Raw genomic sequence first — 19,364 nt, 5'->3', positions numbered from 1 at the left:
TATTCTGCTCTTTTAACCTAATCCTTTTCCTCCTTTATGAAAGAAAGTTGTGACCTTCTTTCAATGTTCAATTCATTTTGCTTTAAACTAACAGTTAATCCTGCTAGATCAGTATTTTGTAGCCTGTTGGCTTTATTGATGTGATGTGATGTGATGAAAACGATATAGAACACACGGTTATGAGTCAATTAGATGCGATATTTAATGTGATGAATCAGCTACTTCAGCACTTCAAAGTTGTGCTGCTTTTCACATCTGCTTGTGTGTACTTCACTATGAGACGTTGTGATCAGGTTTTTGAACATACTGATCTATGTGAATTAAAGACCTATGAGCTAAAAGCTGGATTTTTTCCAACTTATATAACAGTCAAAACTGATAGAATAATATAAAAGTACATACATTTAATAAGTTGTCAATATTCATAATATTTAACTTCCTGATTGTGTCTACAAAGTCTAACAGTTTTACAGAGTAATGTATAATCTGAATCCCAGTTATTCACTAATCATAGCATTTCTTATTAATTAATGAAATTATTATATTATTTATGCATGCATAGTATATATGTACACATATACATACAGTATATAATTGAATTAAATCTTTGTATTCTCTCCTTGGTTTCAGCACTTCCAGACAATGCTGAAGACCAAGCTCAATGTTCTAACACTGAAGAAGGAGCCACTGCCTACAGTTATATTCCATGAACCAGAAGCCATTGAACTCTGTTCTACCACACCCTTAATGAAGAACCGGACCCACACTGGCTACAAGGTAGTGAGCAACACCACGCAACATCAGCACCTTCACTCACTTATTTTGTGTTGGAGAGGATGTGGACTGTTGCATTTATAAGCAGAATTTAAATTAAAACCAAAGGACACTAGAATTCTGTAAAAAATGTCAATTTTGTCTGTTTATCCACTTATTTCTAATATTTTTTATGACTGATTGCTGAGTGGTATGGGTAATTAAGCTACATCATAGGCTGCACAGAATACAGATGCTGTTTTCCATCCATATAATATATCCTTAAGTGCACAAAAAGGCCTATCCTGTTCCTGCATGCCCATGGAGTGCACAGGTTTTAATGCCAAGCTCAGCTCATAACAAGATACAGCTGTAAGTTACTTATATGGACCAAACAGTTCTCCCAGCTCCTCAGGTGCTGGTTCTGTAAAGAGACCTGAAACCCTGCAGACATACCTGCCCTCCAGTACTGGGACTGGACAGTCCTGTCCTTTATAAGTCCATTTATATCTCTAAGATACAAATAAGTAACTTATACTCTCCTGTTTTTGACACAGCAGACTACGCTTTGTACTTTTCTTGGTTTCATGCTTTGTCCAACAATGTGTTTTTGTTCAGGCACAGCTCAAGAATTAAAATTTGATGTTTTGTTATTTGTGCTGCTGGATTTTTAGCTGCTCTCCAAACAAATCAGTGGGCCCTCCTGTCATTATTTCCTGCACATCCTGCCATGTGCACTGCTGAAGAAGATTCGTAATGATAACGAAGTCCTGTCAGATCACAGTCTGTCACGCTTGCTTCTTTAAGACACTTGTGAAGCCCATGAGTACACTCCCCATCAGTCTTCTGACTGCCTTGCAGCAGACAGTAATATTTGCTCCAAGTCCTCGTCTAGTCAAACTTAATTACTCCTTAGTCTTGGACGCCTAAGTGAAAGAGACAGATAAAGGTGCCTCCTAAGGCCGTGTAGAAGGAAAAGAAAATCACAAATGCTTCTAAATCTGTTTCAAAATGACTTCATATAAAACGGCTGCATTCTGCAAGTGCTTACATTACAGAGTCAAAATTTCCCTTCACTGCATTTTGCCAAGCACATGTTTCTGAAACTTCATGGTGACAGTTGTGATCAGGAGGACTAAAAGTACAGTACATTTAAGAACTCCATTTAGTATCATACTGTATGTTATGTGTTGCCAATTAGACAGGGAGAGCACATTGTATTCTGTCTTATTTTCTGTTCATCTTCAAGATGCTTGTCCAAATCTTAGCTGCCACTATTCTGTTCAGCAGTTAACATCACGTTAGCTTAGCTCAAATGGTGCCTGTTAACCTTTCCTTCAAAGCTAGTCTTAATTACTGCAAGTAACCTTTACAAAACAGCTTCTTGCATTGACTGGTTTCATGTGTAACAGGTTTATTGGACGAGCCTTATGCGGTCTCTCATTATCATTGCTTTTGATAACGGTGAGACATCACTCTTATCACTCTTAGCACCCCTCTTTTCTCCAGTCCTGTGGTTCTTGGATAAGGGCATCAGATAATTAATACAGCTAAAATGACTCATTTATGACAGCGCAGCATAACGTAGTGGGTAAGCCTTTGGACTCATTGTGGACTCATCAATGACAGGTTGTGGGTTCAAGTCCCTGCTGCAGAGCCACTGCTGTACACCTGAGTGAGGTACTTTACCCCCTAGTTTCTCCAGCAGTATAAGTGGGGACCAGCCTTGCTGGGGTGGGGTCAGTCTTTCGAAGAGCCAGTGTCCTATCCAGGGGTGGAGCCACATGCTCTCTGGTCCACTTTACACTACAGAAACCAGGATGAGCTCTGGCTCTGGTATGGACCTTATCTTTTTGCTTTGGTATGTTGGTGTGGTAGACATTAGTATTGACACTCAGCTGTTCAATAATTAAACTGTATGAGTATGCTTTTGTCATTGTTGCCTCTTCTGAGCTTAAGAAACACATATTGATCCTAGCAATTTAAGATATAGGGCTCGGTTATGTTTAGCTTTACACATATACTGTAGCATTTGACCTTATGGTCTATACTTTCTTAGCTTGCAATTTTTGTGGATGGATTCATTAAACAATATTGTTGACAATATGTAAATATGTTTTTTGGCATGTTTCATTTACTTAATAAATTAGTAGATAATCTTGGTTCATTTACAGTGTGACATTTCATGTGTCTGGATCAGTATGTATAAGTATAAGTATCAGTGTGTGTACAGTATGTATAAACTGTATTTTATAACATTGTAATTTACATTTATCTGCATCTCTTGTGTTCCAGTAAACCCTTGATTGTTCTACCAGTTTTATCATTTCAGTTGATTATGAGCCTCTATGCTGTAGCAGGTATAGAATGTCTGTAGAAAGTTCAGTTATTTCAAGGCAGTGGTAAAATCCAGTCTGTGTTTCCATGGTTACTGCTACATCCATTTATACAAGAAAACCCATTGGGAAGGCTGTTTTTTTTTCCAAAGCATTTTCAATGGCTTTTATTTTAAGGGGGAGGGGCTGATTTAAAGAAATGTAGAACATGGCTTTAGGGCTGTATTTAACAGCTAAATGATAAGAAATGGTGACACTTGTATGTTTTTGCTTGTAAAAACAATAAGGGTTTGATTCTGCCTGACTACTGATCTATTTCGCTCATTGTGCTTTCTCTACATTGGTGCAGAGATGTTAAATATTTCCAGACTTCTAATATTTATTTTGACTGCAAAAAGATGGAAAGAAATGGTTAATACTTTTTTGTACTATTTCCTTCGGTCGTCTCTGCCAAAACAAATGAGACCGATGAAAAGGCAGCTTAGACTGCACACTTTTAAATCTAAAACACTGGTTTAAAGCAGTTTTGTGGTCTAGGGAGCACTCCATGTGTTCCCAAATTAAGAGACTTTTAGAATCTGAATTAGGCTTGTCTGGATTAGCCACAATACTGCAATACTGTTTTCTGTGGAGCACCTTACTGACACATTTGCTTGTTTTGATATTATCCTGGAAAATCAATGTAAACATTTAGAGATAAATACAGTGCTTTGATAAGGCACTGTGCAGGAAAAATCTAAAGAAAAATACAATACAACATGTAAAACAAAAAATACAATTTCTGTAAATAAGATGGTTTTAATTGCTTAACTTTAACTGAGTTACTGATACTTATTCATCCTCTTTTCATTGGGACCTTAATTTCAAATTTGCCACTTCACAATCAGTTTCAGCTCAACAGTAAAACAGAGACATAACCCTTGCTAGCTTTCCATTAAAAGATCCGAAAGAATATAAGAATAGAAGAGCATGGTTTTTAGACAATATCTTTTAATCAAGCAGTATGGTGTATCTTTACATAGCGTGTGGTCCCCAGAGAAGTTGTGTGCTCTTCCAGTATTCCTTGCGGTGGAGAAGGCGCGATGGCACCAAAGTGAATGCAAGCAGATGGCCGTCCATCTCTAATCAGGCTGCTCCCATCTGAAAGACATTGCTGATTATGCAATGACTGAACTGTGCAGTGCTTAGCGCTGTTGCCATGGTTACCACAGTGAAGAGAGCCGGGTAGGGTAGGGCTGACGACTACAGTCATGGGAATAGAACACCTATTTGTTTCTTGAACTCTCCTGTTAACTGGGGAATCTTGCACCTCGTAAGAGACTCTTGTTCATTTTGTGGGAGGAACTTGGAGAGAAAGAGCAGGTGATTTGTGGTCATTTCCCCAAATAAAATATTACTTCAGTTTTGAGAAACACGCTACTTCTGGGAAGTCACAGGAAAAGGGAGCATGCTTCACTTTTTTCATTGAAATTAATAACTCTTCCACACCATTATGCAACCCTTTAATGTGCTATGCTTGACAGAACATGGTACAAAAATAATAATTAAGCTGTTAAAGTTAAAAAATCTGTCTTGAGAATACATTGGGCATAGGGCTGCTCTTTAGAAAAACAGCCCAGTGTCCTGAAGGAATTCTGTCAGCTTGTGTTTTTTCTAAATTTTCTGTTTAGACACATCACTCTGTCTTTGAAACATGGGTGATTTATCCTTTTCTGTTTTTATATGTGCGTGCAGTTAATCCATAACTTCAAAAGGCCAGACAGAACTTGGCAAAACAGATGGTATGGCAAATGCATGGACTTATATGGACTTCAAGATGTTTCTTGTTAAGTGCAGATTCAGCAAAGACATATTAATCATATTGACTGCCCAGGTCACAGAAAGGTTTTTTTTCTCTATGAAGAATAAGTAGGTTTGTTATATAAACCGCAATCCTTGTTAAAGTCATTTAGTCTGTCACTCTTATTTTTTGATCCTGCGCAACGAAAGAATTTACACGTATCGAAGTGAAGAAAAAGCACAGACATTTTTACTAACGTTTGCTAAATTATTCCAGATAGACACCCCTTACTTTATATACTGTAAATATGTGAAGTCTAAACAATAGTAACTGAGGGAATGCTTAGTGACAAAATGTCTTGCACATACAGTACAATATGCTCTGGAAACTGAGTGTGTCTAGCTATAAAAAAGAAAAGATAAAATTGTGAGAACAAAAGTACAAGTATTTGCTAAGTCTCTAAATATTTTCTTAGCGTTATGATGACCGTGAAATGTGCATTGAGTTATAGAAAGAAGAAGAATTATGTGTAATAAAGCCTTACCTGTCAAGTCTAATATCTGAAAACCCGTTCTTAACAGACTGTGACAGGATTGCATTACCATTTCCGTGGCCCTGTAGCACAGAAGCATTTTTGATGTATACTGTACAGTATGTATCTGGACTGTTTGTTAAAAAAAGGCTTCATTATAGCATCCATTTGGAGATAAGAGGATGGAATGGGCATCTGAAACAGATAATGAAGAGAAAAGAAAATAAATAAACTTGAAATATACGGTAATAATAATACCAATAGAAAGAATGAAACAACAAAGGTTTCTGCATTGCTTGGCTGCCCGAGAGAGAAAAAGCAAAGTCTAGAAGAAAAAAAGCCGTTGATGACACGTGGACAGGAGAGTGAGAGGGCTGCTGGTTGCCTGTTTTACGGGTACAGGCAGCAAGAACACAAGCCCATCAAGCATTAAGCATCACTGTGTTTCCCATTATGCAGGTTTCCTAACTTGAACGATGACAAAATTGTTATTGTTCAGAATTGTACAAGTAGCTAAAGCTATTTGACTAGCTCTTTGAATGCTCCTATACAGTATGTTCTACATTAATCTATTTGATATGTTAATATAACAGATTTCTGAAATTAAAAACAGTCACTAAAACATGCACTTGAAAAGTACTTTTCTTCTTTTGGACTGATGTCACCCTAAACGAGCTCATAAAACCATTGTATTGTGCTACAAACATTAAAATCTGAAATGAAGCATTTTTCACCCATTTGCTGTGAGAAAGTGAAGGGGTGAAAACACTGTAATGAAGGCTTACTACAGTACATTATTTAAATTGATGTTTTACACTAGTTGAACTTTCAGTTTTACCCAGAGAGTACTGTAGCTTTTTATGTGGTTTCACTCATATTTGCTACAAAAAAAAAAACATACCCTTGCAACAGAGGTTTCATATTAATGGCAAAACACTGCCATGTTATGTTTAAGTGGTGCCCCTTGTGGCTGCTATGCATATGACTGTTCTGTTCTATAGCAATAAATGCTTTCATTGTAGATTGAAAGAAATCAGTTTGACGGCACCTACAGAACTGCATTCTGGGGGCAATTTGTCTGCTCTCAGGAGTAATTAAAGAGAAAGTTATGGCTAACAACCCTGTAACACATGTGGTTATGTTCCAAGAACACTGTTGGCATTTCCTCCCCCTTGTTCATCAGGTGAAAAAAATGCTCAAAACTTCACTTTAAATGCATAGATGGTGTACAAAGCATTTGCAGGTTATGCAGTAGTGCTTTTTGGGTAATTGAAGTTAAGGGATAGGAATGTGCTTCAGAACCATTCATAGCTAGGAATGTTATTGACACCTTGCTGCTACATTCCGAAAATGGTTCAGGTTTAATGTCACTGAGTTCCGTTTTCAGAAAGAGATCAGCCTTACAGTCTTTACGGGTATGCACTGTAATATTGGTTACAGCATTACCTGCTGAGTTGCAAAAGGACATAATGGTATTTCTAAGCTTGTTCCAGTACAAGTTAAAGCAATCCATTGTCTGAGTGCTTCCTAGATGCTAACATACAGTACCAGTATGATGAGGATCACATGTTTTTTTGTGAAGGTCTTGAGGAGATTTTATACATACTTGTCATCATTTATTTATAAAATTACTTATTTATTTATTCCATTTATTTCTCCTGTATAGAACCATTTCTTTTACTAGGCTAATCTGTGTAAACATCCTGATGATTTTAGCAAAATTACCAGTTCATACCAATTTGGCTCCAGAATTGATGGAGAGCAGCTTGCACATATATTGGAGTTGAACCAAAACAATTTATCCTGTAATATCTGTTACATAAAACAGCTGTGCATCTATTTAGTAAATAAAGTCTCAGTTTTGACTAGAATGGTCTGACCTGTTTTTTAGACTGCACAGCAAACTTGTAAAGCAGCCCTGAGCCTAAAAGCTGCCTCACAAACAGCCTTATATTTAGGCTCTCTATGTACTTGTTGTGACTGTGTATAAACACAAGGATTTTTTTTCTCGTCAATGAAAGCCACCTTGCTCTAACAGTGAATTATTGTGCTCCAATAATAAATCTATGCTAGTATTAATCAGAGAAAACCAATGAGCAGGATCATAGTTATCTCACATTTACTAAAAAGAGAAGAATTTATTTCCAGAGAATCCCATGTCAGCAGTATTCTGGTTTTTTTGTTAAACATCTTTGTAAATAATGTACAGTCACGTCAAAAACGATGTGAGAGGCTCTGTGCAATGCAAACTATGACTTGACATCCCCAGATATTATACTTTATATCTGTTTTATTGACTCGGATTACATTCTGCACAAAGTGAACAATAATCAATGGTATTGTACTGTATATTGCTGTATTGTAGTGAATCGTGTTTTTCCTCCCTCTCTGTTTGTTGCTGACACCCTGTGCTGCGTGAGTATTTTATCTTGTTCCTGTCAGGTCTGAGGCATTAGTCTGCGATATGTGGCTCAGGTGATTGCATAAGCAGCCCTCACTGAAAATTGGGCTTGACATTGGAAATTGGGTAGCCTGAGGCACAGGGCTCTGGATTTTATGACCCCTTAAGAGGAACGCGAGAGTTTTTCATACAAGCACTGTCTTTCAGCATGACCACAGTGCACGCATGGAAGCTAACATGGCAACAGGGAGTATATTGCAGCCTTGACTCTCAGATTCTCTCCAGGGCAACTTCAAAGAGCAGGCGAGAGCCAAACGACGTACCGGTGCTATGCCCTGGTTTCTCCATCATGCCGCAGAATGCAGCACTGGAAAGTCACTGGAATACCATTTTCCTGATGTCCCCCTGGTGGTCAAGGCCTCTGTTTAACATAGGCTTACGCATTTCAGAAAAATCCATATAAATCCATCTAGTTTAATGGAATTGATCGGCTGTGTCAGAATTCCAAGTTCACTGACGCACTAGGGGTCATTTTTCACTGGCAGCCAACGTGTATTTCATTCTGCCGGACTGGGCGCAGTTGCTTTAGGCTGATTGAGGAACCAGATGCCAGAAGGTATTATCAACCAAAGACATATTTTTCTTTGCACAGCTGGGGGTGAAGACCACAAGAGTATTATGATGGTAACGTCTCTGATTTTCCATGTGTAAAAATAAGCCTCGTATAGAGTTTCTCTCAAGTAAAATATTTTTTTAAAGGATTTAATTGCTGGTCTTTATTGGTTTTTGCCTATTTAACCATATTTACCGCTAACCAAAGAGCTCTCTAATGATATCATCTGTCTGAACTGCAAGGATGAAATCTCTGTTAGATTACAGGTATTAGTGTTTTCCTGCTCTTCCTGTTTTTCACCATTTTATACCGCGGTGTCCTGTAAATTTCAGATTCCTTTAATGGTGGCCATATGGTTGCGAAACACATGTGGGTCTTTAGCCATGAGATTGCATTAAAGTGTTTCTCTGAAACAACATTTCTTCATCTTAAGAAACATTTTTTCTTAATAGTGATGCATTTCACCCAACATGAATGCTTTACACTTTTACCTTATACACAAAGATACTGTATCTGTAACAGTTGAGTTGAACAGGCTAACTAAAAAAAATTTTCTGTGGTGAATAATTTTATAGGTTTTTTATAGTGTTTGTAAGAATGAATTCCTAAAAACCCAGGAATTTCTAAATACTCCTTATTCGTTGTAAGTCTGTGAAAACCATTATAATTGCATCTGACAAATTCCTAATGCAAGTAATTGTATATGGCTAATGAAGTGATATACTGTATATGAGCCCACATACATGTGTGATAGTGCCACAGTTTGTATTATCCAATAAATAGTTACTTTAATAAATATTCAATAATTATTGATTTTTGTCACTTTCAATGATACTCATGTTTCTGCCATTTATATTGTGCATCGTAATAATCATTGAATACAGCAGATTGCAAAATTGCGTGTGTCTCAAGCTGATTAATGAAGCTCTTTATTCTAGCATTTTGTCTGTTCACAAATAAAAATTTTGTAAAACGTCTGCAGTCAATTAATGATAAGAATAATTACAGAAAACCTCCCATCTAGCCATCAAGATGAATCAATATTCATGAATCTATGTTTTCTATCGCATCAACATAAAACGCATCACATTTCCTTACCACAGTTTTCATGGGCCCCATAAAGTCGTTGGAAGAAAACGTTTTAACCATGAGGTGAGGAGGAGCAGTCACTGAGATTATGTGTACACTGCTGGCTTTCAAGCAGTGTACAAAATAATGGAAGAGCATTTTTCTATTGTTGTTGCAATAACCAAAACCTGTCTTAGAAGTATGCGGTGTGAATGTTTTTTGTGTCACTGTTTTAAAGTACGGAAATAAGACCTCTAAATAAAAAGAGAGCCCTGCCTCCTACTTCGAGTACGTTGCTGTGGGGCATGTGGTAATCTGCAAACTCATTTTGCATGAAGTGGGTTAAATGAAGCTGAACGCTTGCTCCTGAGAAAGAGAGTTCTTCTCAAGTGGGTTTCCTGAAAGACTTCAACAAATAAAGAGCTACTGTACAGGCTGGTTCAGAATGACCACCATTAGGAGAGCTTCAAAAAAATGTCATGAAGCAAAGCAAAAAATGCTTTTTTGAGCATTTATTTCTCTCCAACATCATTAACCACCTTACTGTATAGCAGAGATCTTGGATGGAAAATAAATGAGGAAACCATTTCGTCTGATTTGTTTGAAAACACCCCTTTGGTTGGGAAAAGAAAACTTGTGTTCTGTGTATTTACAGGGACAAAGTCTTTTCAGTTTTTATTTGCTTGCCAAATAGTTCCCAGCACAGAGGCTGTTGCGCAGCATGTGTAAGGCATTCTGCAGAAATAGTGCTGTTTTATAAGATACAGTAGATCATCATTTGGTGTTTAGGCATTCAAACAGAAGACACCCTTAAAGCAGGAGGGCTTGTTCCATCCCTCAGGTTTTTGTCGGGTGTGTGCGGCTAGTCCTGCGTGGAAAATACAGGTCTTGCATCACAACATTACTATTTCTTCCAGCTCTTTGGCATTCCAACTTGGATGCACTCACAATCTCGGAAGAGGACAGACTTTTTCAGAGTAAATAACATATTTTAGAGCGACAAGAAATTACTGGTATTTCCTGTTCTGTCTGTGTTAAATCCTCATCTCTTTTCTTCAATGTGCAAAATGTCAATACCACACAGATCTGAAACCTCACCAGTATTCACCCAGAGTACTTTCCCATTATAGCATTTAAAATAAGATGCACAGTATTGGTGGCTACTTGGATAGTATTTTTTCATGAGTGGATATCACATTGTAATTTTCTTTTTTATCTGATGATAAGAATCTTACGTCTGTTTTTTCACGTAAAACCTTGGTAATTGTATCGGAGTATAGAAAACATTAAATGCTGTCTGGCCATCTTGTCCATAGCGCTGTATCTTCAAGCACAGCTGTTTCTCCAAGGCAAACCCAGAGGGTACTGTGGCTTCTTCGAGATAAGCTACCAGGATTAATATTTTTGCATTTAGATTTTTGGCATGTGCATGTTTGCCTGCTTTTCCTTTCTGCCAGCTCATCTAGTTATGTGGTCATCTGTTTGGACTTCTTCGTTTCCACGCCAACAATGAGCTCAGCGCTTCTGTTCTCCATTTAAATCTCTTCTCTTACAACGTAAACAATAAAAATTATTTTCTTTATAAAACTGTTGTATTTTACCAGAGAACACTAAAAAAACATTTTACTACTGCCTCTAAGGTCGTGAGGATTCGCAGCGTGGGCGTTCTTTCCCATTTGAACCAATTGAAAAAGCAGATTTTTTAAAAAGGTGTACTGTTTGTGGAATCCCTGGCACTGTCCTCTAGGATATCTATTTTCTGACTAGTTGTTGTTTTTCATGATGTGCAGCACACTGTATGTTTTTCTTTTCTGTACCATTTTATACTATTATACTATTCTGTACTAATTGCTTTGGAGGTAAGTCTTTGTTTCACAAGGACTAAAAAAACAGTCCTACGCAGATGAGCTGGATGTTTTGTATTGAACGCATCATTTGAATATCAGCAGATACTCAAACATGCTTCATCAGCTTCAACTTTTTATTTACGTGTCTGAAGCCTTATCTAAACAAGCACAAAGTGGCATAATCCAAGTTTATTCAGTGATCTCTGACTGAATCAAGACTCTAAACCAACAAAAAAGCATAAAAGAGACACTCTAGGACGTTGGGTTACAGTGCAAAGCATAACCTTTTGACACTTTAGGTTTAGTAATTTTGCTGCTGAAGAATTCTGTAAACCTGGCAACCTAGAGTACTGTCTGAAAATGTGAATTTTATTTGCAGCTAAAACAAAAGCTAAGCATTGATTGGAAAGGTTCCATACAACAACGAGTGTAATTATACAGGCCTGCTTCTACTGCAGCAGATGTATTGATGAAGATACAGGAGACTTAATCTCAGACTCAACTCAAACAGCCAACCCATGCATTGTAAAACCAGACGTTCAATTCCTCCTGTGTTCTCGGTTTTTCTGGGAGCCACCTACGTAGACGAAGATAAGCAGCATGATAGAGGTTAAAGAAAATTATGAGCTTCCTAATCTGTCCTTTAATTAAACGCTTTGTAAAACTGCCATTTTCTCAAAACCTTATCTGTACATCTTGTGCTGGGCACACTTGAAAGATGGTGGCTTATTGTGGCTGATCCGAGACTCTTGACATCAAAGCTTTATGACTGCATTGAAAGCAAGACTCAGTTGCAAATGACAGGACTATAACAGACACCAAGGATGTTGAAGGTACCTTGAGGTCTATCTAAACACCACATGCAGTTGGTTAGTTTATTAATTATGTTGTCCTGCAGTGGTGTCATGTTAGGTACAGTACCTCTTCAGTTTTGAATTGGCAGTCACACAGCTTTTAAACAGTAATACAGGTGGTACTCTTCTACTTATTAAAAGCTTGGTTAAACTGCTAGTGCTGTGTGGCAAACAAACCCTGTTTTTTTTGTGGCTACCCTGGAGGGGCTATATTTAAGTTAGAAACAGGCATTCATTTCAGTGTATCTGTGACTTACAGTACATGCCAAACTGTGTGTTTGCCTAAGGTGTTTATGTAAGCTTGTATATACAACAAGTTATTTACAGGTTTTGAAAATAGGTCTAAGGGAAATCCATTAAGTGTGAAAAAGAACAAGTTCCTAGGTGTCCACTGACCTGCATGGCACTTTTTTAAGCCAGAATTTTTTTTCACCACAGACTGAACTAAAGTGTGTATTATAAATGGAATTGCAGGTGTGCTAATGATATTGGGAACCAGGGTAAATATGTTTAGTCTCTATGTTATTCTGAAGTTTATAGTAAAACACCTTTTCAATAAGGAGCTTTGAGTTGGAGAAGACATTTTTGTTTGAAAAGGAATTTCTTTGGGGCTTGTGCTGATGAAATGAGGTTACCTCTGTTTAGTCGGCTCGTGGAATGTCTAGCGCGTTCGCACCAAGGCCAAGTCTCTCTTTCCTCTTGCTTCCAAGATTTGTTTTTGCCACTAGACAAAACTTGGCTGATCTTAGGCTTGGAATGTCAACAGTTTGCTCTTAACAATTGGAAAAAAAACTTCTGGCATTTATATGACTACTGTAGGGGCCAGCTGGCCCGCCCTCCACCCGTATGATGATCAGAATGAATACAGTTTAGCTCCAGTTAACTTTGCTAACGAATCAGAAACAAAATTAAAAGGTTAAAGCCAGTGTAAACATCAATTATTATTTTTCTTTAATATCAAGTAATGAAATAAAATAAGCACTGAAATATAGGCTTCTGTGCAAATGCGTTTTGGATGTACCTGGATTTGTTAGGCTTCTTCAATCCACTTTAAACCGGAATGCAGAGATAAAGAACTGAATAAATAGTGTACAGTATGTAAACTTGCATGTCCTGAAATGTGGGCTCTTTTTATGAATAACATGCACAGGCAGTTTACTACAATCACAAAGCAGTTCCATTTGTTTTTAGAGGGCCTGCCAGCTGCAGTTGTGGTATAGATTCAGCTGAGAAATTGGTTCAACTTGGTGGTTGCGTCAGCTTTATTTAAACTTTATAGAAGAATAACTTGAAGGAAAGACTGTTTCCCATGCGATACCTTAAATGCCAGTTTGCACACCCAATACCGAATAGACCAGATACATTTGAGATAAAAATATGTGCCCCATTAAAGTCATTTTAACACCGAACATGGAAGAAAAATGGAAACCAAACAATAAAATTACATTTTTCTAAAGTTTTAGTCACCACAACAAGACAATTTTTTCCAACACGGCTGTGGCAACATGTGGGTTTTCCTGTTTTTTAATGGCATTGTCCAAATTTAGAAAGGGGAGGCTTCCTTCATCGCCCAATGATTCTTCTTTTCAGGGTACATAAACTTTGTATTCATTCAGGATACAGAACATATAATAAGGGTGTGCGTGTATGAGATGTAATGTGACCGCAGCAGTAAAAATACGCTACGAGTAAACGGTGAGCAGGAAATAGTCAGTTAAGGGTTTGTGAGATACCAGATTGTGAATGGATTAGGCACCTTGTTGCTCATTGTAAAACAGTCAGGAATAACTTCAGTTACTTTCACTGGACGTTCTCTGGACAATGATCTGTGAACTAGAGTTTTACATTTTCACACCTGCTAGAAACCATATTTCAGGTTGCTCATTGAAAACATTCACAAAAAGAAGTTTGCCTCATGTCATGGTAAACATTGTCTTCAGAGATATTTGTCATGCCCATGAATTTGAAATATTCTATTTGTTTTTCTGTTTAAATAAAAATTTATTCTTTTTTTGCCTTTTCGCTTTCACACACTTTTTAAATTTTGCAAATGATTGAAAGCCTAAACATTTCCCTGTGTGTTTAATTTTTTTCAAAGATTAACATTATTTCTCCGTCTCCTCTGTGGAGATTAAAGGTAATGCTAGCACAAAACCACTCAATTTACCATCATTTAGACCCCTGCCATTGATATGAATCCTGTTTCCCTTTTAGCATTTTAAATGATTTGCATGGAATCTGCAAAAGGTAGAGATAAATGGAATCTTAAGTCATTAAAAATGAATGTGTTTTTTTTCTCCCACTTCTGGGAGATCAAAGTTGTGTCCTTGGTTTAATCTTTGAAATTGAGCAGATTGTTCTAAGGCCTATCTCACAGAAAACATGTGATTTTCTTCACTCTGTTTTTAATTGTGTGTATTACAGTAACCATATTTGAAAGCTTTAATTAGCTCCTGGCTCAGGTTGACAAGTTCCAGCATTTCCTGACATGAGACACAAACCTACAGCTCACTGTTAAACAGCAAATTCAGTTGACGGAATCTGGGATAAAATGTATCTTTTGGATGTACCATAGGTCTGACTTTCCCTGCCTCCCCAAGGGAGAATATCAAGTTTCCTGTGGCGTGATGAGTTTCAGCGTGTGTTTCATTACAGATGCTGAGTAATACTGAGCGCCAACACCCTAAACATGAACAGTCTTCTGAAAATCTAAAAATAAAGATGTTGATGTATCATGGTGCAGTCGTACTGCACTCTGTGATACGTTTTATTAAACAGTTTAAAAAAAAGTTCACAAAAAACAAAGCAAAGATGGAAGCTGAGATGGCGTAATAAGACAAGCACAATATAGTTGCATTTCTTCAGTTTTGCTGGATGTATATCAATCTCGGTGCCGTTGACCCCCCAGAAGAAGACAAAAGAACATTTGTAATTAATGAAAAAAATTCTTTTTCTTTCCGGTGTGCCTTCAGGTGACGTACTTAGGCAAGGTGACCATCAGGGGGACTCAGTTTCTGTCTGGCTGCACTGAACCAGCTGTCATTGGCCTGTGGGAGCGCCGAGCAACCGCCCAGGAAGACACGCGGCCAGCCAATGCCGTCTTGGAGATCAGGCCCTTCCAGGTCCGGCTGCACCACCTGGATGACCGAGGGGAGGCCACAGTCCACATGGACACCTACCAGGTGGCGCGCATCGCCTACTGCACCGCGGACCACCACGTCAGCCCCAACATATTTGCCTGGATCTACCGGGAAATAAACGATGACTTGACGTTCCAGATGGACTGCCACGCCGTGGAGTGTGAGAACAAGCTGGAGGCTAAGAAACTGGCTCACGCCATGATGGAGGCCTTCAGGAAGACCTTCAACAGCATGAAGAACGACGGGCGAATTCACAAAAGCAGCTCGTCGGACGAATTTCCTCAGGAGTTTGCCGCAGATGATGGCTGAACGGAGTCTGCTAAGGAAGCATCCGAACTGCAGGAACGCTTTCGGGGAGGTGAAAAGGATGAGGGGGTGTTTGAGGGTGGGGGTGGGGATGAAATTCATGTGGGGGGGGGGGGGGGGGGGATTAGAAAAGACAAAGAAAAAAATCGAACAAAGAGAAAATCCCTGCCACTCTCTTGGGTTGACCGCCTTTCCAAATCAAAAGGCTGATTCAGTACCTAAAGATCTGCATCATTAAAGTAATTACATTCCTATTTCAAAAGCTGCTGCTGCACTGTAAATGTGAGAGTAAGCTTTTTCTCTGAAGCTTAACAAAAACTCAGACTCATCCCTCGACTCTAATTTGTCCCAATTTGCCTAATGAAATCCATCAAGCTATTGTACAGAGCCTGTGGAATCATCCTCAGACTTTGCGATACAACAAAGCTGATATTCTTCAGCCAGAAAGCTGTGAAGATACACCAGAAGGAGTTTAAAGAGACAGTGTTTCTTTTTTCACTGCCTTTTTCCCTGAGGACAAGAGGCCAACTTCATTAGTGTGTAAATCATACCAAAATTATTTGTTATAAGCTTGCTTTTAATGTTGTTTTTTCTCTTTAATTTAATACACACATCAAAGTACACAGAAGGAAACGGTTTGTGCCTAATTAATAAGATATGGTAAATGTTGTTCATTTAGTTTACAATGTGGTATTTGATGATCTTGTAACACATTGCGATATATTGTAGGGTTCAAGTAACTCAAGCACTGGTCATTACAGTTATTATTTGTAATGCACAGATTAACTTAAAACATAAATGTAATGCACCAAAACAATAATTCAGTAGTTATACAAAAACTTTCATGAATGTTTTCAGTTATTATTAGATGTTTGCTTATAGTATTAAAGTGCCCAGGGTTATATTTCAGGTGTGATTGGGCTGGATAGATGAAGATAAATCTTCACAATAAACATATATATAATAAAGTATTAAAGAGTAAATCCAATGCAAAAGTAATGCACCGTCATTTTTTCACTTCAGTCTAAAAATTAACCTAATGCATACCCAAATTGTAGATAGGAGGTATTTTTGTAGCGAGACTAATTACATTTGTTCTCTGCACCTGAAATGTGCTTTATTTTGGATCAGAAACATCCAAAACACTTGAACCATCCTTCACGATGAGCCCGCTTAATAGTGTCAGGCAGTTCAATTTCTAGTCAAACAAAAGTTCTGCAGATCGAGTAGCTGAAACAGTGACACCATCCATCTGATGTGTTAGTGTAGGACAGTGCGCACACTTAACTGGCTCCTGGCACTGCTGCTCTGCTAAATGATTGCTAATCGAGATACTGACACGTCCACTGCCTGCTGACACCACAGCAGATGCTGCAGCATGAGCTTGAACCCCAAAAATGCATGTTTGCCAGTTGTTCCTTATGTGAGCCCTCTGCTACATACAGTAGCAGGACACCTGCTGGTTCACTGGAGTGGTGTTTTCACGTGGACTTGTGTTAAAGTTGAATTCAAAGAATGCATATTCCCTGCGTATAAATTTATGTTAGGATATCGGTATTGGTATATTTTTCCCCTGACCAGGCATAGCTCCTGATGAGCTCTGTGTGCAGTTACTGTAGTACTGATTACAAAACAGTGAAAGGTGTGTGATCTCTGTGCAGTTAGTGTGTTATTTCTCCGCCACAGGGAAAGACAGGTACTGTACAATTTCCCTCTGAAAATTGAAACCAGGAATTTTAAGGGCAGTCCGGTTCAAGAGAATTATTGTAGAACATGTCTGAAAATGACTTTACAGGCTATTGTTTAAACAACTGTTTCTTTGTCTTAAAAAAATGATGGTCTTACCAGCATTTTTGTCAAGGAAGGTGAACTGTTGTAAGAAATTTCAACATGATCAGGATGGTCTCTCGCTGTGCTTCCCTTTAATTAGATAAACTTGGTCACCGTTGTTATGATTGTGCTGCTTGCAGAACTGAGAAGTGAAAGAGTTAGAGTTTGAGTGAAAGAATGTGGAGAGAAATAAATATAAATTAAATTAAAAAAATAGAAATAAAAATCAAATGGTAAAAATGAGAAAAATTCTCAATTTTTCAGTTAGATGCTGAACTTTTCTTCCCATAAGAGTCGTTATCCTTTTTCAGTTTAGATTGTTGTTTTTTTTGCATTACAAGCTTCTAACATCATTTAGTTGCATTTTTGTTATTTCAAATTAAAGCAATTATATGAAATCTGTACAGTGATAATAAAACCACCTTGTATGGGAATATTAAGGGAACCATAGTTTTCTATTTTTTTTCTGAGCATTTAAAATTTCTTTCATTACTTTCTAAATCTCTTTCTGAATGAAACCGTTAAAATGAATGTGTGGATTTGGATACAGACTCATACAGAACAAAAGTTTGCCATTATTCTATAACAAAGCTACCAATAGACTGAATATACTGTATAACCTGCTGGATCCTACCTTGATGTATCTAAAATAATAGAAATGGATAAAAAAGGGAATGGTCAGCAAATATTTCTGAAATTATTAAATAAGCTCATGTAAATAAAATGTATCAGTTTCCAAATATTACAGCATAAATGGTATAGTTATAATTTTAATTAAAAATAAATGTTTATTCGCCAACTGTGAATATACAGAAAATGATATAGTGCTGGAAATTAAGGTAGAATTTGCAAAGCCATACATTGGAATAAATGTGTAAAGAAAGGAAATATATGGAGTGTTCTAGACTATTGTCTGTCTCAGAAAAAAATTTGGATTTGCTTTAATATTTCATACTGTTATGTGTTTTCTATACATTATTTGTAAAGATAAAAATACAAACATAAAAGTACTTGGCAAGAATGATTGTGGGTTTTTTGTGTTTTTGAAATATTATAGTAAGCTCTAATAAAAGCAGAATATATTAAATGACGTAAATGACATACTACATTTACTGATTTGTATATTTGTTTCTGTGAATTAGGACAGTGTGGGTGATGTTACATCAGACATCTGTGTAACATCAGATGCAGAAAAATCACACTTGCAGGTATTCTGAAAAAAAAAGGCTCTGCTTCTTCTAAGAGGGATATCGGTTTTCTTCACTAAACATCCAACTAAACTATTAGCAAAAACATGAGTTCTGTATATACTGTAAAATATACAGCTTTTCCCACTAAGTGGGTGAAGTATGTTTACATTAATTAACAATATTATGCACATTGAAACTGCATTTTCAGCAATGAGTTGGAAAACCATGGTTTCCCTTGGGCTGGAGGATGGTCACAATACTACAGTGAATTTAAAAAAATCTTTCAGATGTCTCCGACATATCTTTTGAAAATGAAGTTCAAAAGTCTTCTTTTATATTTTCAGCCTTCCCCTTGAAATATGAGTTCCTCATGACATTTTTTTAAAGAATTGTGTTGCACAGAGCGGAAAAAAGTACCCCAAGCAACAGCAGGGGCACCATTTAGGAGGAAGAAAGCACAGAAGGGATCTGTCAGTAAAACACAAAGATAAAAAAGAGACAAACATAGGCAGTGCTTTTGTGATGTGACAACTGTAGAATGTGTACTTTCATAAGAATAGAAAATACCTTAAACTTACATGCCAACCGGGAAAAAAATGAGGGCATTGATTTAAAAATGATAATATTAAGTAGCTTTCATATACAGTATTTTTGTGGCTTCATGGTTTTGATTATGTATGTTGTGACCATACTCCACATGGGCTAACTTATGCA

The 19,364-nt window shown here is 37.4% G+C and overlaps 1 protein-coding gene and 1 long non-coding RNA gene across 2 annotated transcripts in view; one reads left to right on the top strand and one right to left on the bottom strand.

Moving 5' to 3' along the window:
• pid1 (phosphotyrosine interaction domain containing 1) overlaps positions 1-18,481 on the top strand; it is a 33,908-nt gene extending 15,427 nt beyond the window's left edge. The window contains exons 2-3 of the mRNA XM_088613042.1: positions 631-777; positions 15,157-18,481. Coding sequence (XP_088469168.1) covers positions 631-777; positions 15,157-15,633 — 624 coding nt within the window. The 3' untranslated portion in view covers positions 15,634-18,481. The remainder of the gene's footprint in view (positions 1-630; positions 778-15,156) is intronic.
• LOC148676787 (uncharacterized) lies at positions 4,072-9,668 on the bottom strand. Its single transcript, XR_015928532.1, has 3 exons — positions 9,514-9,668; positions 5,414-5,596; positions 4,072-4,229 (listed from the first exon to the last, which is right to left on the bottom strand). It is a non-coding gene; the product is annotated as an uncharacterized LOC148676787 (long non-coding RNA).
• Positions 18,482-19,364: the final 883 nt, after the last annotated feature.

This window comes from Lepisosteus platostomus, chromosome 2, assembly GCF_059453375.1.
Source record: "Lepisosteus platostomus isolate fLepPlt1 chromosome 2, fLepPlt1.hap1, whole genome shotgun sequence".
In the NCBI taxonomy this organism is placed as follows: domain Eukaryota; kingdom Metazoa; phylum Chordata; class Actinopteri; order Semionotiformes; family Lepisosteidae; genus Lepisosteus; species Lepisosteus platostomus.
This window is presented reverse-complemented; position numbering and strand designations above follow the sequence as displayed.